General features: G+C 53.9%; 5 protein-coding genes across 5 annotated transcripts; all 5 read right to left on the bottom strand.

Moving 5' to 3' along the window:
• Positions 1–693: 693 nt before the first annotated feature.
• On the bottom strand, positions 694–4,285 carry LOC122233438 (keratin-associated protein 9-1-like). Its single transcript, XM_042965606.1, has one exon. It carries the CDS (start codon positions 3,276–3,278, stop codon positions 2,616–2,618), a length of 663 nt encoding a protein of 220 aa, XP_042821540.1. The 5' UTR covers positions 3,279–4,285; the 3' UTR covers positions 694–2,615.
• A 742-nt stretch (positions 4,286–5,027) lies between these two features.
• LOC122233443 (keratin-associated protein 9-1-like) lies at positions 5,028–8,604 on the bottom strand. Its single transcript, XM_042965615.1, has one exon. The coding sequence runs from the start codon at positions 7,595–7,597 to the stop codon at positions 6,950–6,952; it is 648 nt and encodes a 215-aa protein (XP_042821549.1). The 5' UTR covers positions 7,598–8,604; the 3' UTR covers positions 5,028–6,949.
• A 740-nt stretch (positions 8,605–9,344) lies between these two features.
• On the bottom strand, positions 9,345–12,921 carry LOC122233444 (keratin-associated protein 9-1-like). The gene has a single exon (XM_042965616.1). It carries the CDS (start codon positions 11,912–11,914, stop codon positions 11,267–11,269), a length of 648 nt encoding a protein of 215 aa, XP_042821550.1. The 5' UTR covers positions 11,915–12,921; the 3' UTR covers positions 9,345–11,266.
• Positions 12,922–13,661: 740 nt separating this feature from the next.
• Positions 13,662–17,274, bottom strand: LOC122233442 (keratin-associated protein 9-1-like). The gene has a single exon (XM_042965614.1). It carries the CDS (start codon positions 16,229–16,231, stop codon positions 15,584–15,586), a length of 648 nt encoding a protein of 215 aa, XP_042821548.1. The 5' UTR covers positions 16,232–17,274; the 3' UTR covers positions 13,662–15,583.
• Positions 17,275–17,738: 464 nt separating this feature from the next.
• Positions 17,739–21,569, bottom strand: LOC122233440 (keratin-associated protein 9-1-like). Its single transcript, XM_042965612.1, has one exon. The coding sequence runs from the start codon at positions 20,530–20,532 to the stop codon at positions 19,885–19,887; it is 648 nt and encodes a 215-aa protein (XP_042821546.1). The 5' UTR covers positions 20,533–21,569; the 3' UTR covers positions 17,739–19,884.
• Between the last annotated feature and the right edge of the window lie 83 nt (positions 21,570–21,652).

The following is a 21,652-nucleotide window of genomic DNA, read 5'->3' as shown; positions in this document are numbered from 1 at the left end:
TTCCCTTTCTCCCTCTCTTCCTCCCTCCCCCCTTCCTTCTATGCTTCCTTTTGTTCCTCCCTCCCTTCTCCTTTTCCCCCTACTCCTCTCCTCATCCCCCCCATTCATATTCCACCCTCTTCTTCTGTCTCTTCCAATGATTTTCTCCATCCGCCCGGCTAATTAAGAACATAGTGGAATGAATGGTGACAACCATAGTCTGCCAAAGACGTCTGAAGCCACCAAACCTATCTCTTGGGTATTGGTGTGTTTGGGACAACTTCTGCCTACCAGCTCTGCACCTCAATGCCTAAGTGCCCTTTTCACGCGCAGCAGAATGTCAGGCTGCCTGAGCATGCTACACGGAGAAAACACACTCAACCTTTGCTTCTGGAGAGTGGGTTTATAAAGACTCCAGCTCCCTCGTGGCTGAAATAAGAGAATCTCAGCCTGTGTGTGTGTGTGTGTGTGTGTGTGCATGTGTGTGTGCATGTGTGTGTGCACGCGCGCGCGCGTGTGTGTGTGTGTGTGCGCGCGCGTCTGTGTGCCTGTTTGGAGTTGTACCGTTTCTGAGATACCTTTCAGATTAAAGCTTTGGTTGCAAACTGTGATGCTGGCCTCAAAGTGTTTCTTCCCTGGGACACTTCCCTACACGCGGACCAGTGTGATATGACCTCCCCAAAGAATCCACATTGCTGGACTCTTTACTGAAGAGGAGCTTCTGGAAAACCAAACTCTGACATTCCGTTACCACACTCAGTCTCAATTTCCTCACGTCTACAATGGGAACCTTAATACCTACTTTGCAAATCCCTCCAAGAATTAAAGGGAATGCTCACGAAGGATTTAGTCAACATCCAGCAAATACGCGGACACATGGGTGGTGTCAGGTTTTCATCTCATTTTGCCAACATCGCGCTCTTGAGAACCAGCAGCGGTAGGCACGTTTGGCCTTGGCAGTCTCTCCAGAGCATCCTGGGTACCTAGTCTCCAATGGTGGCATGTGTCCTGGATAGGGGCCTTCGAAGCTCATCAGAGGTCCCTCCACTGCTCCCAGGAAGTGACCCGGGGCCCTGTCTCCTCTTCCTCTCAGAGCCTGAATCGGCCTCACAGCCCTGAGTGCTGAGTTGGCACCAGTAGTTCAGGACCAGAAGCAGCAGACTTCGTTCCTGACTCCTAGGAATGCCCACGTTGTTGTCTCTTTTTTCTTCCTCACATTCTCCTCACCCCCACGGAGCAGGCATCATTTTTCCCCCCTCGGTTGCTCACACTTCCTCCACAATATACCAGAGCTTATTCTGTTTCCTTAGATGGTTCAGAGCTCATGGATTACTCAAAGTCCTACATGCCCATTGCACGATCTCTCTGGCCCTGACACCATGCTTCATCAACTCTCTGGGCAGCATTTTGATCACGATGACAAACTGCCTTACAGGAGGGGAGAGACATAGGTTTGGCAGAAAATCACAAGATGCCATTTTACTATATCCCATTAGGTCCTGGGGACAAGGAGGCCAAACAAGAATGTGATTTCCACGACCCAAACACAAGCGTGTTCAGCTGCCTCTGTTGCTCACGAGGACACCGCAGGCTCACCTGTATGTGAGGCAGAAGAGTGCTGAGGGCCTGGATGCCACCCAAGGCAACAGGAGCATCCTGGGTTCCCCAGGGCTCTAAAGGGCGGGTCCCGCTGTCCTCACGTATGGCTGCTGTGGCTGAGTTGTACGACACTGACGTCTACAACTTAGTGCCAGTGATGGCCCGCCTGTCCGGGAGAATAACACTTGTGCGCTCAAAGAAGGCCTCGGATGGACATCTTGCTGGTGCTGAGACTAAGGGCGTTTGCTACCACGTCTGGAGATCTGAACGTAAGTGCGCTTCAGCAAGCGCCCGAACCACAGTCTTGGATCCGAGTGTGTCCATGTCAGCTGTGGGACACTCCACTGTGAAATCTCCTCAGCTGAAAATGCGCATAATGACTTGTGGAGGACTGTGTATGGCTCCACACGGACACTGCATGTGACGTAAAATGTACGTACAAAAAAAACACAAAGACAATACGGGATTCCAAATGATTAGGGTTTATTAAGAGATACAGGCGAGACTCCCCGCGTCTAGGGGGACATTGAAAGGGAACATGACAGGCAGCAAGAGGCGTACAAGCTTCATGAGTACACCGAGAAAGAAAACATACCCGTGTGGGCTTTCAGCGGTTTCCACGAGTTATAGGTCATTCCTGAGGAGTTGTTTCGCTGACGTATTTAGAGGGACAGGATAAAGTTCTTGACTACGGAGAGCAAACAGAGATCCTAACTCTGTATCAGGTTGGGTGAAGCTGGCACATGACCCAGAGGAAGGAAAGAAGAAGCGAATCAGGGAGAAGCGGTCCACACTTCATCAGGCTGATTCACAAGATGGTAGACAGGCGGAAGAATAACCGAGATGTTGGGGATTGCGGGCTGGCTTTCCGCAACGCTTGGCAGTGACCGATTCCCAAGTGGCAAGTCAGATGGTGGTTCTTGGCGAGGCAATCAGCAGCAGGAAGGCTGGCAGCAGGATCCAGAGCCCTGGGCTAGGCACCCAGGCAGGCAGCAGCAGGTGGGGTGGTAGCAGGTTCTCGTGCAGTACACGGGGGTTCAGCAACCTGGCTGGCAGCAGCGGGACCCACAGCAGTTTTGTCCACAGCCGCTGGACCCACAGCCGCTGGACCCACAGCAGCTGGGCTGGCAGCAGGTGGTCCGGCAGCAGGTGGTGCGACAGTAAGTTGGGCAGCAGCAAGGCTGGCAGCAGCTCGACCCACAGCCGCTAGACCCACCGCAGTTGTGTCCACAGCCGCTGGACCCACAGCAGCTGGGCTGGCAGCAGGTGGTGCGGCAGCAGGTGGTGTGACAGCAAGCTGGGCAGCAGCAAGGCTGGCAGCAGCCTGAACCACAGCCGCTAGACCCACCGCCGTTGTGTCCACAGCCGCTACACCCACAGCAGCTGGGCTGGCAGCAGGTGGTGCGGCAGCAGGTGGTGTGACAGCAAGCTGGGCAGCAGCAAGGCTGGCAGCAGCCTGAACCACAGCCGCTAGACCCACCGCCGTTGTGTCCACAGCCGCTACACCCACAGCAGCTGGGCTGGCAGCAGGTGGTCCGGCAGCAGGTGGTGTGACAGCAAGTTGGGCGGCAGCAAGGCTGGCAGCAGCTGGACCCATAGCCGCTGGACCCACAGCCGCTGGGCTGGCAGCAGGTGGTCCGGCAGCAGGTGGTCCTGCAGCACGTAGGCTGGCAGCAAGAGGAGCAGCACGAGTGGGTCATGGTGTCGGGGGTGGAGGGTGGGCGGGTCCTGTCCGGAGGTGAGGTTCTCAGATTCTGGTGCCTCCTCCGGTTCTGGGGCTTTTATGCGCTGGACCCCCGAAGGTTAGGCCAATGGGCAGGACTTTCCTTGTTGGTGTTTACATCGTTTTCCATAGTCACTGGGGGAATCATAAACGAGGAAGCTGTTTCCTAAATGCTAGGAATCGTTACAAAATAAGTGTCTAATGGTTTCCTACTTGAGAATAACTCACAGAAACATTTTCCAACGAGAGGAAGGTGGGCACATCAGCAGCATCGTTCTTGTTTCAGTGATCATGGCATCCATCGTGTGATCACGTTCTGCTGGGGTGGCTAGGGTCACAGCAGTGTTCCCTCCCCAGCCTTTGCCCTTAGACTCAATGTGGATTGCGAGTATCTCTGAGGTGAGGGGCATCATGCTGATATGTTCACTGGGACAAATGTGGTAGATCCCTGAGGCCAGTTCCGTTTCCCCACAGAAGCCGGATTCGAGACTCCCACAGGCATATCTGTCTCCTGTAGCACCCAACCCCACCTGCGTATCTCAGTTCCATCAAAGACCCTTGCGTAGCCGATGTCTGGTGTTTTCTCTGCCACATGGCAAGGCAGAAGCAAAGCAGGTGGGGAGAAGCAGCAGCAGTAGTCTGGGACTAAGCAAGCATCAGTCAATATACGTCCTTGTTGAACGGGACCCCTGATTTTCCTAGGGTCGAATGCTTTCACCGGAGGTGGGGCTTTCAGGGGCATAAAGGCGGGGGCAGGATGGGCAAAACCAGGTGAGTTGGGGACTCTAGCCCTAACCTTGTTAGCTAGCCTCGTCAGTGTCCTCACGTCGCTCATTACATCTTTATTTATGGTTGCTCTTTCTTTTTTCTGTCAGGCTGTCTTTCTTTTTCTGCCTTTCTCCCTTCCTCCCTGCATGCCTGTCCATGCAGGTCCCTTCCTCGCACCGTGCCTTCTTTCCTTCCTTCCTTCCTTCCTTCCTTCCTTCCTTCCTTCCTTCCCTTCATTCTTTAGTTTCTTTCTTTCTTCTCTTCCCTTTCTCCCTCTCTTCCTCCCTCCCCCCTTCCTTCTATGCTTCCTTTTGTTCCTCCCTCCCTTCTCCTTTTCCCCCTACTCCTCTCCTCATCCCCCCCATTCATATTCCACCCTCTTCTTCTGTCTCTTCCAATGATTTTCTCCATCCGCCCGGCTAATTAAGAACATAGTGGAATGAATGGTGACAACCATAGTCTGCCAAAGACGTCTGAAGCCACCAAACCTATCTCTTGGGTATTGGTGTGTTTGGGACAACTTCTGCCTACCAGCTCTGCACCTCAATGCCTAAGTGCCCTTTTCACGCGCAGCAGAATGTCAGGCTGCCTGAGCATGCTACACGGAGAAAACACACTCAACCTTTGCTTCTGGAGAGTGGGTTTATAAAGACTCCAGCTCCCTCGTGGCTGAAATAAGAGAATCTCAGCCTGTGTGTGTGTGTGTGTGTGTGTGTGTGCATGTGTGTGTGCATGTGTGTGTGCACGCGCGCGCGCGTGTGTGTGTGTGTGTGTGCGCGCGCGTCTGTGTGCCTGTTTGGAGTTGTACCGTTTCTGAGATACCTTTCAGATTAAAGCTTTGGTTGCAAACTGTGATGCTGGCCTCAAAGTGTTTCTTCCCTGGGACACTTCCCTACACGCGGACCAGTGTGATATGACCTCCCCAAAGAATCCACATTGCTGGACTCTTTACTGAAGAGGAGCTTCTGGAAAACCAAACTCTGACATTCCGTTACCACACTCAGTCTCAATTTCCTCACGTCTACAATGGGAACCTTAATACCTACTTTGCAAATCCCTCCAAGAATTAAAGGGAATGCTCACGAAGGATTTAGTCAACATCCAGCAAATACGCGGACACATGGGTGGTGTCAGGTTTTCATCTCATTTTGCCAACATCGCGCTCTTGAGAACCAGCAGCGGTAGGCACGTTTGGCCTTGGCAGTCTCTCCAGAGCATCCTGGGTACCTAGTCTCCAATGGTGGCATGTGTCCTGGATAGGGGCCTTCGAAGCTCATCAGAGGTCCCTCCACTGCTCCCAGGAAGTGACCCGGGGCCCTGTCTCCTCTTCCTCTCAGAGCCTGAATCGGCCTCACAGCCCTGAGTGCTGAGTTGGCACCAGTAGTTCAGGACCAGAAGCAGCAGACTTCGTTCCTGACTCCTAGGAATGCCCACGTTGTTGTCTCTTTTTTCTTCCTCACATTCTCCTCACCCCCACGGAGCAGGCATCATTTTTCCCCCCTCGGTTGCTCACACTTCCTCCACAATATACCAGAGCTTATTCTGTTTCCTTAGATGGTTCAGAGCTCATGGATTACTCAAAGTCCTACATGCCCATTGCACGATCTCTCTGGCCCTGACACCATGCTTCATCAACTCTCTGGGCAGCATTTTGATCACGATGACAAACTGCCTTACAGGAGGGGAGAGACATAGGTTTGGCAGAAAATCACAAGATGCCATTTTACTATATCCCATTAGGTCCTGGGGACAAGGAGGCCAAACAAGAATGTGATTTCCACGACCCAAACACAAGCGTGTTCAGCTGCCTCTGTTGCTCACGAGGACACCGCAGGCTCACCTGTATGTGAGGCAGAAGAGTGCTGAGGGCCTGGATGCCACCCAAGGCAACAGGAGCATCCTGGGTTCCCCAGGGCTCTAAAGGGCGGGTCCCGCTGTCCTCACGTATGGCTGCTGTGGCTGAGTTGTACGACACTGACGTCTACAACTTAGTGCCAGTGATGGCCCGCCTGTCCGGGAGAATAACACTTGTGCGCTCAAAGAAGGCCTCGGATGGACATCTTGCTGGTGCTGAGACTAAGGGCGTTTGCTACCACGTCTGGAGATCTGAACGTAAGTGCGCTTCAGCAAGCGCCCGAACCACAGTCTTGGATCCGAGTGTGTCCATGTCAGCTGTGGGACACTCCACTGTGAAATCTCCTCAGCTGAAAATGCGCATAATGACTTGTGGAGGACTGTGTATGGCTCCACACGGACACTGCATGTGACGTAAAATGTACGTACAAAAAAAACACAAAGACAATACGGGATTCCAAATGATTAGGGTTTATTAAGAGATACAGGCGAGACTCCCCGCGTCTAGGGGGACATTGAAAGGGAACATGACAGGCAGCAAGAGGCGTACAAGCTTCATGAGTACACCGAGAAAGAAAACATACCCGTGTGGGCTTTCAGCGGTTTCCACGAGTTATAGGTCATTCCTGAGGAGTTGTTTCGCTGACGTATTTAGAGGGACAGGATAAAGTTCTTGACTACGGAGAGCAAACAGAGATCCTAACTCTGTATCAGGTTGGGTGAAGCTGGCACATGACCCAGAGGAAGGAAAGAAGAAGCGAATCAGGGAGAAGCGGTCCACACTTCATCAGGCTGATTCACAAGATGGTAGACAGGCGGAAGAATAACCGAGATGTTGGGGATTGCGGGCTGGCTTTCCGCAACGCTTGGCAGTGACCGATTCCCAAGTGGCAAGTCAGATGGTGGTTCTTGGCGAGGCAATCAGCAGCAGGAAGGCTGGCAGCAGGATCCAGAGCCCTGGGCTAGGCACCCAGGCAGGCAGCAGCAGGTGGGGTGGTAGCAGGTTCTCGTGCAGTACACGGGGGTTCAGCAACCTGGCTGGCAGCAGCGGGACCCACAGCAGTTTTGTCCACAGCCGCTGGACCCACAACAGCTGGGCTGGCAGCAGGTGGTCCGGCAGCAGGTGGTGCGACAGTAAGTTGGGCAGCAGCAAGGCTGGCAGCAGCTCGACCCACAGCCGCTAGACCCACCGCAGTTGTGTCCACAGCCGCTGGACCCACAGCAGCTGGGCTGGCAGCAGGTGGTGCGGCAGCAGGTGGTGTGACAGCAAGCTGGGCAGCAGCAAGGCTGGCAGCAGCCTGAACCACAGCCGCTAGACCCACCGCCGTTGTGTCCACAGCCGCTACACCCACAGCAGCTGGGCTGGCAGCAGGTGGTCCGGCAGCAGGTGGTGTGACAGCAAGCTGGGCAGCAGCAAGGCTGGCAGCAGCCTGAACCACAGCCGCTAGACCCACCGCCGTTGTGTCCACAGCCGCTACACCCACAGCAGCTGGGCTGGCAGCAGGTGGTCCGGCAGCAGGTGGTGTGACAGCAAGTTGGGCGGCAGCAAGGCTGGCAGCAGCTGGACCCATAGCCGCTGGACCCACAGCCGCTGGGCTGGCAGCAGGTGGTCCGGCAGCAGGTGGTCCTGCAGCACGTAGGCTGGCAGCAAGAGGAGCAGCACGAGTGGGTCATGGTGTCGGGGGTGGAGGGTGGGCGGGTCCTGTCCGGAGGTGAGGTTCTCAGATTCTGGTGCCTCCTCCGGTTCTGGGGCTTTTATGCGCTGGACCCCCGAAGGTTAGGCCAATGGGCAGGACTTTCCTTGTTGGTGTTTACATCGTTTTCCATAGTCACTGGGGGAATCATAAACGAGGAAGCTGTTTCCTAAATGCTAGGAATCGTTACAAAATAAGTGTCTAATGGTTTCCTACTTGAGAATAACTCACAGAAACATTTTCCAACGAGAGGAAGGTGGGCACATCAGCAGCATCGTTCTTGTTTCAGTGATCATGGCATCCATCGTGTGATCACGTTCTGCTGGGGTGGCTAGGGTCACAGCAGTGTTCCCTCCCCAGCCTTTGCCCTTAGACTCAATGTGGATTGCGAGTATCTCTGAGGTGAGGGGCATCATGCTGATATGTTCACTGGGACAAATGTGGTAGATCCCTGAGGCCAGTTCCGTTTCCCCACAGAAGCCGGATTCGAGACTCCCACAGGCATATCTGTCTCCTGTAGCACCCAACCCCACCTGCGTATCTCAGTTCCATCAAAGACCCTTGCGTAGCCGATGTCTGGTGTTTTCTCTGCCACATGGCAAGGCAGAAGCAAAGCAGGTGGGGAGAAGCAGCAGCAGTAGTCTGGGACTAAGCAAGCATCAGTCAATATACGTCCTTGTTGAACGGGACCCCTGATTTTCCTAGGGTCGAATGCTTTCACCGGAGGTGGGGCTTTCAGGGGCATAAAGGCGGGGGCAGGATGGGCAAAACCAGGTGAGTTGGGGACTCTAGCCCTAACCTTGTTAGCTAGCCTCGTCAGTGTCCTCACGTCGCTCATTACATCTTTATTTATGGTTGCTCTTTCTTTTTTCTGTCAGGCTGTCTTTCTTTTTCTGCCTTTCTCCCTTCCTCCCTGCATGCCTGTCCATGCAGGTCCCTTCCTCGCACCGTGCCTTCTTTCCTTCCTTCCTTCCTTCCTTCCTTCCTTCCTTCCTTCCTTCCCTTCATTCTTTAGTTTCTTTCTTTCTTCTCTTCCCTTTCTCCCTCTCTTCCTCCCTCCCCCCTTCCTTCTATGCTTCCTTTTGTTCCTCCCTCCCTTCTCCTTTTCCCCCTACTCCTCTCCTCATCCCCCCCATTCATATTCCACCCTCTTCTTCTGTCTCTTCCAATGATTTTCTCCATCCGCCCGGCTAATTAAGAACATAGTGGAATGAATGGTGACAACCATAGTCTGCCAAAGACGTCTGAAGCCACCAAACCTATCTCTTGGGTATTGGTGTGTTTGGGACAACTTCTGCCTACCAGCTCTGCACCTCAATGCCTAAGTGCCCTTTTCACGCGCAGCAGAATGTCAGGCTGCCTGAGCATGCTACACGGAGAAAACACACTCAACCTTTGCTTCTGGAGAGTGGGTTTATAAAGACTCCAGCTCCCTCGTGGCTGAAATAAGAGAATCTCAGCCTGTGTGTGTGTGTGTGTGTGTGTGTGCATGTGTGTGTGCATGTGTGTGTGCACGCGCGCGCGCGTGTGTGTGTGTGTGTGTGCGCGCGCGTCTGTGTGCCTGTTTGGAGTTGTACCGTTTCTGAGATACCTTTCAGATTAAAGCTTTGGTTGCAAACTGTGATGCTGGCCTCAAAGTGTTTCTTCCCTGGGACACTTCCCTACACGCGGACCAGTGTGATATGACCTCCCCAAAGAATCCACATTGCTGGACTCTTTACTGAAGAGGAGCTTCTGGAAAACCAAACTCTGACATTCCGTTACCACACTCAGTCTCAATTTCCTCACGTCTACAATGGGAACCTTAATACCTACTTTGCAAATCCCTCCAAGAATTAAAGGGAATGCTCACGAAGGATTTAGTCAACATCCAGCAAATACGCGGACACATGGGTGGTGTCAGGTTTTCATCTCATTTTGCCAACATCGCGCTCTTGAGAACCAGCAGCGGTAGGCACGTTTGGCCTTGGCAGTCTCTCCAGAGCATCCTGGGTACCTAGTCTCCAATGGTGGCATGTGTCCTGGATAGGGGCCTTCGAAGCTCATCAGAGGTCCCTCCACTGCTCCCAGGAAGTGACCCGGGGCCCTGTCTCCTCTTCCTCTCAGAGCCTGAATCGGCCTCACAGCCCTGAGTGCTGAGTTGGCACCAGTAGTTCAGGACCAGAAGCAGCAGACTTCGTTCCTGACTCCTAGGAATGCCCACGTTGTTGTCTCTTTTTTCTTCCTCACATTCTCCTCACCCCCACGGAGCAGGCATCATTTTTCCCCCCTCGGTTGCTCACACTTCCTCCACAATATACCAGAGCTTATTCTGTTTCCTTAGATGGTTCAGAGCTCATGGATTACTCAAAGTCCTACATGCCCATTGCACGATCTCTCTGGCCCTGACACCATGCTTCATCAACTCTCTGGGCAGCATTTTGATCACGATGACAAACTGCCTTACAGGAGGGGAGAGACATAGGTTTGGCAGAAAATCACAAGATGCCATTTTACTATATCCCATTAGGTCCTGGGGACAAGGAGGCCAAACAAGAATGTGATTTCCACGACCCAAACACAAGCGTGTTCAGCTGCCTCTGTTGCTCACGAGGACACCGCAGGCTCACCTGTATGTGAGGCAGAAGAGTGCTGAGGGCCTGGATGCCACCCAAGGCAACAGGAGCATCCTGGGTTCCCCAGGGCTCTAAAGGGCGGGTCCCGCTGTCCTCACGTATGGCTGCTGTGGCTGAGTTGTACGACACTGACGTCTACAACTTAGTGCCAGTGATGGCCCGCCTGTCCGGGAGAATAACACTTGTGCGCTCAAAGAAGGCCTCGGATGGACATCTTGCTGGTGCTGAGACTAAGGGCGTTTGCTACCACGTCTGGAGATCTGAACGTAAGTGCGCTTCAGCAAGCGCCCGAACCACAGTCTTGGATCCGAGTGTGTCCATGTCAGCTGTGGGACACTCCACTGTGAAATCTCCTCAGCTGAAAATGCGCATAATGACTTGTGGAGGACTGTGTATGGCTCCACACGGACACTGCATGTGACGTAAAATGTACGTACAAAAAAAACACAAAGACAATACGGGATTCCAAATGATTAGGGTTTATTAAGAGATACAGGCGAGACTCCCCGCGTCTAGGGGGACATTGAAAGGGAACATGACAGGCAGCAAGAGGCGTACAAGCTTCATGAGTACACCGAGAAAGAAAACATACCCGTGTGGGCTTTCAGCGGTTTCCACGAGTTATAGGTCATTCCTGAGGAGTTGTTTCGCTGACGTATTTAGAGGGACAGGATAAAGTTCTTGACTACGGAGAGCAAACAGAGATCCTAACTCTGTATCAGGTTGGGTGAAGCTGGCACATGACCCAGAGGAAGGAAAGAAGAAGCGAATCAGGGAGAAGCGGTCCACACTTCATCAGGCTGATTCACAAGATGGTAGACAGGCGGAAGAATAACCGAGATGTTGGGGATTGCGGGCTGGCTTTCCGCAACGCTTGGCAGTGACCGATTCCCAAGTGGCAAGTCAGATGGTGGTTCTTGGCGAGGCAATCAGCAGCAGGAAGGCTGGCAGCAGGATCCAGAGCCCTGGGCTAGGCACCCAGGCAGGCAGCAGCAGGTGGGGTGGTAGCAGGTTCTCGTGCAGTACACGGGGGTTCAGCAACCTGGCTGGCAGCAGCGGGACCCACAGCAGTTTTGTCCACAGCCGCTGGACCCACAACAGCTGGGCTGGCAGCAGGTGGTCCGGCAGCAGGTGGTGCGACAGTAAGTTGGGCAGCAGCAAGGCTGGCAGCAGCTCGACCCACAGCCGCTAGACCCACCGCAGTTGTGTCCACAGCCGCTGGACCCACAGCAGCTGGGCTGGCAGCAGGTGGTGCGGCAGCAGGTGGTGTGACAGCAAGCTGGGCAGCAGCAAGGCTGGCAGCAGCCTGAACCACAGCCGCTAGACCCACCGCCGTTGTGTCCACAGCCGCTACACCCACAGCAGCTGGGCTGGCAGCAGGTGGTGCGGCAGCAGGTGGTGTGACAGCAAGCTGGGCAGCAGCAAGGCTGGCAGCAGCCTGAACCACAGCCGCTAGACCCACCGCCGTTGTGTCCACAGCCGCTACACCCACAGCAGCTGGGCTGGCAGCAGGTGGTCCGGCAGCAGGTGGTGTGACAGCAAGTTGGGCGGCAGCAAGGCTGGCAGCAGCTGGACCCATAGCCGCTGGACCCACAGCCGCTGGGCTGGCAGCAGGTGGTCCGGCAGCAGGTGGTCCTGCAGCACGTAGGCTGGCAGCAAGAGGAGCAGCACGAGTGGGTCATGGTGTCGGGGGTGGAGGGTGGGCGGGTCCTGTCCGGAGGTGAGGTTCTCAGATTCTGGTGCCTCCTCCGGTTCTGGGGCTTTTATGCGCTGGACCCCCGAAGGTTAGGCCAATGGGCAGGACTTTCCTTGTTGGTGTTTACATCGTTTTCCATAGTCACTGGGGGAATCATAAACGAGGAAGCTGTTTCCTAAATGCTAGGAATCGTTACAAAATAAGTGTCTAATGGTTTCCTACTTGAGAATAACTCACAGAAACATTTTCCAACGAGAGGAAGGTGGGCACATCAGCAGCATCGTTCTTGTTTCAGTGATCATGGCATCCATCGTGTGATCACGTTCTGCTGGGGTGGCTAGGGTCACAGCAGTGTTCCCTCCCCAGCCTTTGCCCTTAGACTCAATGTGGATTGCGAGTATCTCTGAGGTGAGGGGCATCATGCTGATATGTTCACTGGGACAAATGTGGTAGATCCCTGAGGCCAGTTCCGTTTCCCCACAGAAGCCGGATTCGAGACTCCCACAGGCATATCTGTCTCCTGTAGCACCCAACCCCACCTGCGTATCTCAGTTCCATCAAAGACCCTTGCGTAGCCGATGTCTGGTGTTTTCTCTGCCACATGGCAAGGCAGAAGCAAAGCAGGTGGGGAGAAGCAGCAGCAGTAGTCTGGGACTAAGCAAGCATCAGTCAATATACGTCCTTGTTGAACGGGACCCCTGATTTTCCTAGGGTCGAATGCTTTCACCGGAGGTGGGGCTTTCAGGGGCATAAAGGCGGGGGCAGGATGGGCAAAACCAGGTGAGTTGGGGACTCTAGCCCTAACCTTGTTAGCTAGCCTCGTCAGTGTCCTCACGTCGCTCATTACATCTTTATTTATGGTTGCTCTTTCTTTTTTCTGTCAGGCTGTCTTTCTTTTTCTGCCTTTCTCCCTTCCTCCCTGCATGCCTGTCCATGCAGGTCCCTTCCTCGCACCGTGCCTTCTTTCCTTCCTTCCTTCCTTCCTTCCTTCCTTCCTTCCTTCCTTCCCTTCATTCTTTAGTTTCTTTCTTTCTTCTCTTCCCTTTCTCCCTCTCTTCCTCCCTCCCCCCTTCCTTCTATGCTTCCTTTTGTTCCTCCCTCCCTTCTCCTTTTCCCCCTACTCCTCTCCTCATCCCCCCCATTCATATTCCACCCTCTTCTTCTGTCTCTTCCAATGATTTTCTCCATCCGCCCGGCTAATTAAGAACATAGTGGAATGAATGGTGACAACCATAGTCTGCCAAAGACGTCTGAAGCCACCAAACCTATCTCTTGGGTATTGGTGTGTTTGGGACAACTTCTGCCTACCAGCTCTGCACCTCAATGCCTAAGTGCCCTTTTCACGCGCAGCAGAATGTCAGGCTGCCTGAGCATGCTACACGGAGAAAACACACTCAACCTTTGCTTCTGGAGAGTGGGTTTATAAAGACTCCAGCTCCCTCGTGGCTGAAATAAGAGAATCTCAGCCTGTGTGTGTGTGTGTGTGTGTGTGTGCATGTGTGTGTGCATGTGTGTGTGCACGCGCGCGCGCGTGTGTGTGTGTGTGTGTGCGCGCGCGTCTGTGTGCCTGTTTGGAGTTGTACCGTTTCTGAGATACCTTTCAGATTAAAGCTTTGGTTGCAAACTGTGATGCTGGCCTCAAAGTGTTTCTTCCCTGGGACACTTCCCTACACGCGGACCAGTGTGATATGACCTCCCCAAAGAATCCACATTGCTGGACTCTTTACTGAAGAGGAGCTTCTGGAAAACCAAACTCTGACATTCCGTTACCACACTCAGTCTCAATTTCCTCACGTCTACAATGGGAACCTTAATACCTACTTTGCAAATCCCTCCAAGAATTAAAGGGAATGCTCACGAAGGATTTAGTCAACATCCAGCAAATACGCGGACACATGGGTGGTGTCAGGTTTTCATCTCATTTTGCCAACATCGCGCTCTTGAGAACCAGCAGCGGTAGGCACGTTTGGCCTTGGCAGTCTCTCCAGAGCATCCTGGGTACCTAGTCTCCAATGGTGGCATGTGTCCTGGATAGGGGCCTTCGAAGCTCATCAGAGGTCCCTCCACTGCTCCCAGGAAGTGACCCGGGGCCCTGTCTCCTCTTCCTCTCAGAGCCTGAATCGGCCTCACAGCCCTGAGTGCTGAGTTGGCACCAGTAGTTCAGGACCAGAAGCAGCAGACTTCGTTCCTGACTCCTAGGAATGCCCACGTTGTTGTCTCTTTTTTCTTCCTCACATTCTCCTCACCCCCACGGAGCAGGCATCATTTTTCCCCCCTCGGTTGCTCACACTTCCTCCACAATATACCAGAGCTTATTCTGTTTCCTTAGATGGTTCAGAGCTCATGGATTACTCAAAGTCCTACATGCCCATTGCACGATCTCTCTGGCCCTGACACCATGCTTCATCAACTCTCTGGGCAGCATTTTGATCACGATGACAAACTGCCTTACAGGAGGGGAGAGACATAGGTTTGGCAGAAAATCACAAGATGCCATTTTACTATATCCCATTAGGTCCTGGGGACAAGGAGGCCAAACAAGAATGTGATTTCCACGACCCAAACACAAGCGTGTTCAGCTGCCTCTGTTGCTCACGAGGACACCGCAGGCTCACCTGTATGTGAGGCAGAAGAGTGCTGAGGGCCTGGATGCCACCCAAGGCAACAGGAGCATCCTGGGTTCCCCAGGGCTCTAAAGGGCGGGTCCCGCTGTCCTCACGTATGGCTGCTGTGGCTGAGTTGTACGACACTGACGTCTACAACTTAGTGCCAGTGATGGCCCGCCTGTCCGGGAGAATAACACTTGTGCGCTCAAAGAAGGCCTCGGATGGACATCTTGCTGGTGCTGAGACTAAGGGCGTTTGCTACCACGTCTGGAGATCTGAACGTAAGTGCGCTTCAGCAAGCGCCCGAACCACAGTCTTGGATCCGAGTGTGTCCATGTCAGCTGTGGGACACTCCACTGTGAAATCTCCTCAGCTGAAAATGCGCATAATGACTTGTGGAGGACTGTGTATGGCTCCACACGGACACTGCATGTGACGTAAAATGTACGTACAAAAAAAACACAAAGACAATACGGGATTCCAAATGATTAGGGTTTATTAAGAGATACAGGCGAGACTCCCCGCGTCTAGGGGGACATTGAAAGGGAACATGACAGGCAGCAAGAGGCGTACAAGCTTCATGAGTACACCGAGAAAGAAAACATACCCGTGTGGGCTTTCAGCGGTTTCCACGAGTTATAGGTCATTCCTGAGGAGTTGTTTCGCTGACGTATTTAGAGGGACAGGATAAAGTTCTTGACTACGGAGAGCAAACAGAGATCCTAACTCTGTATCAGGTTGGGTGAAGCTGGCACATGACCCAGAGGAAGGAAAGAAGAAGCGAATCAGGGAGAAGCGGTCCACACTTCATCAGGCTGATTCACAAGATGGTAGACAGGCGGAAGAATAACCGAGATGTTGGGGATTGCGGGCTGGCTTTCCGCAACGCTTGGCAGTGACCGATTCCCAAGTGGCAAGTCAGATGGTGGTTCTTGGCGAGGCAATCAGCAGCAGGAAGGCTGGCAGCAGGATCCAGAGCCCTGGGCTAGGCACCCAGGCAGGCAGCAGCAGGTGGGGTGGTAGCAGGTTCTCGTGCAGTACACGGGGGTTCAGCAACCTGGCTGGCAGCAGCGGGACCCACAGCAGTTTTGTCCACAGCCGCTGGACCCACAACAGCTGGGCTGGCAGCAGGTGGTCCGGCAGCAGGTGGTGCGACAGTAAGTTGGGCAGCAGCAAGGCTGGCAGCAGCTCGACCCACAGCCGCTAGACCCACCGCAGTTGTGTCCACAGCCGCTGGACCCACAGCAGCTGGGCTGGCAGCAGGTGGTGCGGCAGCAGGTGGTGTGACAGCAAGCTGGGCAGCAGCAAGGCTGGCAGCAGCCTGAACCACAGCCGCTAGACCCACCGCCGTTGTGTCCACAGCCGCTACACCCACAGCAGCTGGGCTGGCAGCAGGTGGTCCGGCAGCAGGTGGTGTGACAGCAAGCTGGGCAGCAGCAAGGCTGGCAGCAGCCTGAACCACAGCCGCTAGACCCACCGCCGTTGTGTCCACAGCCGCTACACCCACAGCAGCTGGGCTGGCAGCAGGTGGTCCGGCAGCAGGTGGTGTGACAGCAAGTTGGGCGGCAGCAAGGCTGGCAGCAGCTGGACCCATAGCCGCTGGACCCACAGCCGCTGGGCTGGCAGCAGGTGGTCCGGCAGCAGGTGGTCCTGCAGCACGTAGGCTGGCAGCAAGAGGAGCAGCACGAGTGGGTCATGGTGTCGGGGGTGGAGGGTGGGCGGGTCCTGTCCGGAGGTGAGGTTCTCAGATTCTGGTGCCTCCTCCGGTTCTGGGGCTTTTATGCGCTGGACCCCCGAAGGTTAGGCCAATGGGCAGGACTTTCCTTGTTGGTGTTTACATCGTTTTCCATAGTCACTGGGGGAATCATAAACGAGGAAGCTGTTTCCTAAATGCTAGGAATCGTTACAAAATAAGTGTCTAATGGTTTCCTACTTGAGAATAACTCACAGAAACATTTTCCAACGAGAGGAAGGTGGGCACATCAGCAGCATCGTTCTTGTTTCAGTGATCATGGCATCCATCGTGTGATCACGTTCTGCTGGGGTGGCTAGGGTCACAGCAGTGTTCCCTCCCCAGCCTTTGCCCTTAGACTCAATGTGGATTGCGAGTATCTCTGAGGTGAGGGGCATCATGCTGATATGTTCACTGGGACAAATGTGGTAGATCCCTGAGGCCAGTTCCGTTTCCCCACAGAAGCCGGATTCGAGACTCCCACAGGCATATCTGTCTCCTGTAGCACCCAACCCCACCTGCGTATCTCAGTTCCATCAAAGACCCTTGCGTAGCCGATGTCTGGTGTTTTCTCTGCCACATGGCAAGGCAGAAGCAAAGCAGGTGGGGAGAAGCAGCAGCAGTAGTCTGGGACTAAGCAAGCATCAGTCAATATACGTCCTTGTTGAACGGGACCCCTGATTTTCCTAGGGTCGAATGCTTTCACCGGAGGTGGGGCTTTCAGGGGCATAAAGGCGGGGGCAGGATGGGCAAAACCAGGTGAGTTGGGGACTCTAGCCCTAACCTTGTTAGCTAGCCTCGTCAGTGTCCTCACGTCGCTCATTACATCTTTATTTATGGTTGCTCTTTCTTTTTTCTGTCAGGCTGTCTTTCTTTTTCTGCCTTTCTCCCTTCCTCCCTGCATGCCTGTCCATGCAGGTCCCTTCCTCGCACCGTGCCTTCTTTCCTTCCTTCCTTCCTTCCTTCCTTCCTTCCCTTCATTCTTTAGTTTCTTTCTTTCTTCTCTTCCCTTTCTCCCTCTCTTCCTCCCTCCCCCCTTCCTTCTATGCTTCCTTTTGTTCCTCCCTCCCTTCTCCTTTTCCCCCTACTCCTCTCCTCATCCCCCCCATTCATATTCCACCCTCTTCTTCTGTCTCTTCCAATGATTTTCTCCATCCGCCCGGCTAATTAAGAACATAGTGGAATGAATGGTGACAACCATAGTCTGCCAAAGACGTCTGAAGCCACCAAACCTATCTCTTGGGTATTGGTGTGTTTGGGACAACTTCTGCCTACCAGCTCTGCACCTCAATGCCTAAGTGCCCTTTTCACGCGCAGCAGAATGTCAGGCTGCCTGAGCATGCTACACGGAGAAAACACACTCAACCTTTGCTTCTGGAGAGTGGGTTTATAAAGACTCCAGCTCCCTCGTGGCTGAAATAAGAGAATCTCAGCCTGTGTGTGTGTGTGTGTGTGTGCATGTGTGTGTGCATGTGTGTGTGCACGCGCGCGCGCGTGTGTGTGTGTGTGTGTGCGCGCGCGTCTGTGTGCCTGTTTGGAGTTGTACCGTTTCTGAGATACCTTTCAGATTAAAGCTTTGGTTGCAAACTGTGATGCTGGCCTCAAAGTGTTTCTTCCCTGGGACACTTCCCTACACGCGGACCAGTGTGATATGACCTCCCCAAAGAATCCACATTCCTGGACTCTTTACTGAAGAGGAGCTTCTGGAAAACCAAACTCTGACATTCCGTTACCACACTCAGTCTCAATTTCCTCACGTCTACAATGGGAACCTTAATACCTACTTTGCAAATCCCTCCAAGAATTAAAGGGAATGCTCACGAAGGATTTAGTCAACATCCAGCAAATACGCGGACACATGGGTGGTGTCAGGTTTTCATCTCATTTTGCCAACATCGCGCTCTTGAGAACCAGCAGCGGTAGGCACGTTTGGCCTTGGCAGTCTCTCCAGAGCATCCTGGGTACCTAGTCTCCAATGGTGGCATGTGTCCTGGATAGGGGCCTTCGAAGCTCATCAGAGGTCCCTCCACTGCTCCCAGGAAGTGACCCGGGGCCCTGTCTCCTCTTCCTCTCAGAGCCTGAATCGGCCTCACAGCCCTGAGTGCTGAGTTGGCACCAGTAGTTCAGGACCAGAAGCAGCAGACTTCGTTCCTGACTCCTAGGAATGCCCACGTTGTTGTCTCTTTTTTCTTCCTCACATTCTCCTCACCCCCACGGAGCAGGCATCATTTTTCCCCCCTCGGTTGCTCACACTTCCTCCACAATATACCAGAGCTTATTCTGTTTCCTTAGATGGTTCAGAGCTCATGGATTACTCAAAGTCCTACATGCCCATTGCACGATCTCTCTGGCCCTGACACCATGCTTCATCAACTCTCTGGGCAGCATTTTGATCACGATGACAAACTGCCTTACAGGAGGGGAGAGACATAGGTTTGGCAGAAAATCACAAGATGCCATTTTACTATATCCCATTAGGTCCTGGGGACAAGGAGGCCAAACAAGAATGTGATTTCCACGACCCAAACACAAGCGTGTTCAGCTGCCTCTGTTGCTCACGAGGACACCGCAGGCTCACCTGTATGTGAGGCAGAAGAGTGCTGAGGGCCTGGATGCCACCCAAGGCAACAGGAGCATCCTGGGTTCCCCAGGGCTCTAAAGGGCGGGTCCCGCTGTCCTCACGTATGGCTGCTGTGGCTGAGTTGTACGACACTGACGTCTACAACTTAGTGCCAGTGATGGCCCGCCTGTCCGGGAGAATAACACTTGTGCGCTCAAAGAAGGCCTCGGATGGACATCTTGCTGGTGCTGAGACTAAGGGCGTTTGCTACCACGTCTGGAGATCTGAACGTAAGTGCGCTTCAGCAAGCGCCCGAACCACAGTCTTGGATCCGAGTGTGTCCATGTCAGCTGTGGGACACTCCACTGTGAAATCTCCTCAGCTGAAAATGCGCATAATGACTTGTGGAGGACTGTGTATGGCTCCACACGGACACTGCATGTGACGTAAAATGTACGTACAAAAAAAACACAAAGACAATACGGGATTCCAAATGATTAGGGTTTATTAAGAGATACAGGCGAGACTCCCCGCGTCTAGGGGGACATTGAAAGGGAACATGACAGGCAGCAAGAGGCGTACAAGCTTCATGAGTACACCGAGAAAGAAAACATACCCGTGTGGGCTTTCAGCGGTTTCCACGAGTTATAGGTCATTCCTGAGGAGTTGTTTCGCTGACGTATTTAGAGGGACAGGATAAAGTTCTTGACTACGGAGAGCAAACAGAGATCCTAACTCTGTATCAGGTTGGGTGAAGCTGGCACATGACCCAGAGGAAGGAAAGAAGAAGCGAATCAGGGAGAAGCGGTCCACACTTCATCAGGCTGATTCACAAGATGGTAGACAGGCGGAAGAATAACCGAGATGTTGGGGATTGCGGGCTGGCTTTCCGCAACGCTTGGCAGTGACCGATTCCCAAGTGGCAAGTCAGATGGTGGTTCTTGGCGAGGCAATCAGCAGCAGGAAGGCTGGCAGCAGGATCCAGAGCCCTGGGCTAGGCACCCAGGCAGGCAGCAGCAGGTGGGGTGGTAGCAGGTTCTCGTGCAGTACACGGGGGTTCAGCAACCTGGCTGGCAGCAGCGGGACCCACAGCAGTTTTGTCCACAGCCGCTGGACCCACAACAGCTGGGCTGGCAGCAGGTGGTCCGGCAGCAGGTGGTGCGACAGTAAGTTGGGCAGCAGCAAGGCTGGCAGCAGCTCGACCCACAGCCGCTAGACCCACCGCAGTTGTGTCCACAGCCGCTGGACCCACAGCAGCTGGGCTGGCAGCAGGTGGTGCGGCAGCAGGTGGTGTGACAGCAAGCTGGGCAGCAGCAAGGCTGGCAGCAGCCTGAACCACAGCCGCTAGACCCACCGCCGTTGTGTCCACAGCCGCTACACCCACAGCAGCTGGGCTGGCAGCAGGTGGTCCGGCAGCAGGTGGTGTGACAGCAAGCTGGGCAGCAGCAAGGCTGGCAGCAGCCTGAACCACAGCCGCTAGACCCACCGCCGTTGTGTCCACAGCCGCTACACCCACAGCAGCTGGGCTGGCAGCAGGTGGTCCGGCAGCAGGTGGTGTGACAGCAAGTTGGGCGGCAGCAAGGCTGGCAGCAGCTGGACCCATAGCCGCTGGACCCACAGCCGCTGGGCTGGCAGCAGGTGGTCCGGCAGCAGGTGGTCCTGCAGCACGTAGGCTGGCAGCAAGAGGAGCAGCACGAGTGGGTCATGGTGTCGGGGGTGGAGGGTGGGCGGGTCCTGTCCGGAGGTGAGGTTCTCAGATTCTGGTGCCTCCTCCGGTTCTGGGGCTTTTATGCGCTGGACCCCCGAAGGTTAGGCCAATGGGCAGGACTTTCCTTGTTGGTGTTTACATCGTTTTCCATAGTCACTGGGGGAATCATAAACGAGGAAGCTGTTTCCTAAATGCTAGGAATCGTTACAAAATAAGTGTCTAATGGTTTCCTACTTGAGAATAACTCACAGAAACATTTTCCAACGAGAGGAAGGTGGGCACATCAGCAGCATCGTTCTTGTTTCAGTGATCATGGCATCCATCGTGTGATCACGTTCTGCTGGGGTGGCTAGGGTCACAGCAGTGTTCCCTCCCCAGCCTTTGCCCTTAGACTCAATGTGGATTGCGAGTATCTCTGAGGTGAGGGGCATCATGCTGATATGTTCACTGGGACAAATGTGGTAGATCCCTGAGGCCAGTTCCGTTTCCCCACAGAAGCCGGATTCGAGACTCCCACAGGCATATCTGTCTCCTGTAGCACCCAACCCCACCTGCGTATCTCAGTTCCATCAAAGACCCTTGCGTAGCCGATGTCTGGTGTTTTCTCTGCCACATGGCAAGGCAGAAGCAAAGCAGGTGGGGAGAAGCAGCAGCAGTAGTCTGGGACTAAGCAAGCATCAGTCAATATACGTCCTTGTTGAACGGGACCCCTGATTTTCCTAGGGTCGAATGCTTTCACCGGAGGTGGGGCTTTCAGGGGCATAAAGGCGGGGGCAGGATGGGCAAAACCAGGTGAGTTGGGGACTCTAGCCCTAACCTTGTTAGCTAGCCTCGTCAGTGTCCTCACGTCGCTCATTACATCTTTATTTATGGTTGCTCTTTCTTTTTTCTGTCAGGCTGTCTTTCTTTTTCTGCCTTTCTCCCTTCCTCCCTGCATGCCTGTCCATGCAGGTCCCTTCCTCGCACCGTGCCTTCTTTCCTTCCTTCCTTCCTTCCTTCCTTCCCTTCATTCTTTAGTTTCTTTCTTTCTTCTCTTCCCTTTCTCCCTCTCTTCCTCCCTCCCCCCTTCCTTCTATGCTTCCTTTTGTTCCTCCCTCCCTTCTCCTTTTCCCCCTACT

Source organism: Panthera tigris, chromosome E1 (genome assembly GCF_018350195.1).
Source record: "Panthera tigris isolate Pti1 chromosome E1, P.tigris_Pti1_mat1.1, whole genome shotgun sequence".
NCBI lineage: Eukaryota > Metazoa > Chordata > Mammalia > Carnivora > Felidae > Panthera > Panthera tigris.
This window is presented reverse-complemented; position numbering and strand designations above follow the sequence as displayed.

Coding starts and splice junctions, on each gene's coding strand:
- LOC122233438 (XM_042965606.1), bottom strand. CDS start 3,278: ATGACCCACTCGTGCTGCTCCTCTTGCTGCCAGCCTACGTGCTGCAGG.
- LOC122233443 (XM_042965615.1), bottom strand. CDS start 7,597: ATGACCCACTCGTGCTGCTCCTCTTGCTGCCAGCCTACGTGCTGCAGG.
- LOC122233444 (XM_042965616.1), bottom strand. CDS start 11,914: ATGACCCACTCGTGCTGCTCCTCTTGCTGCCAGCCTACGTGCTGCAGG.
- LOC122233442 (XM_042965614.1), bottom strand. CDS start 16,231: ATGACCCACTCGTGCTGCTCCTCTTGCTGCCAGCCTACGTGCTGCAGG.
- LOC122233440 (XM_042965612.1), bottom strand. CDS start 20,532: ATGACCCACTCGTGCTGCTCCTCTTGCTGCCAGCCTACGTGCTGCAGG.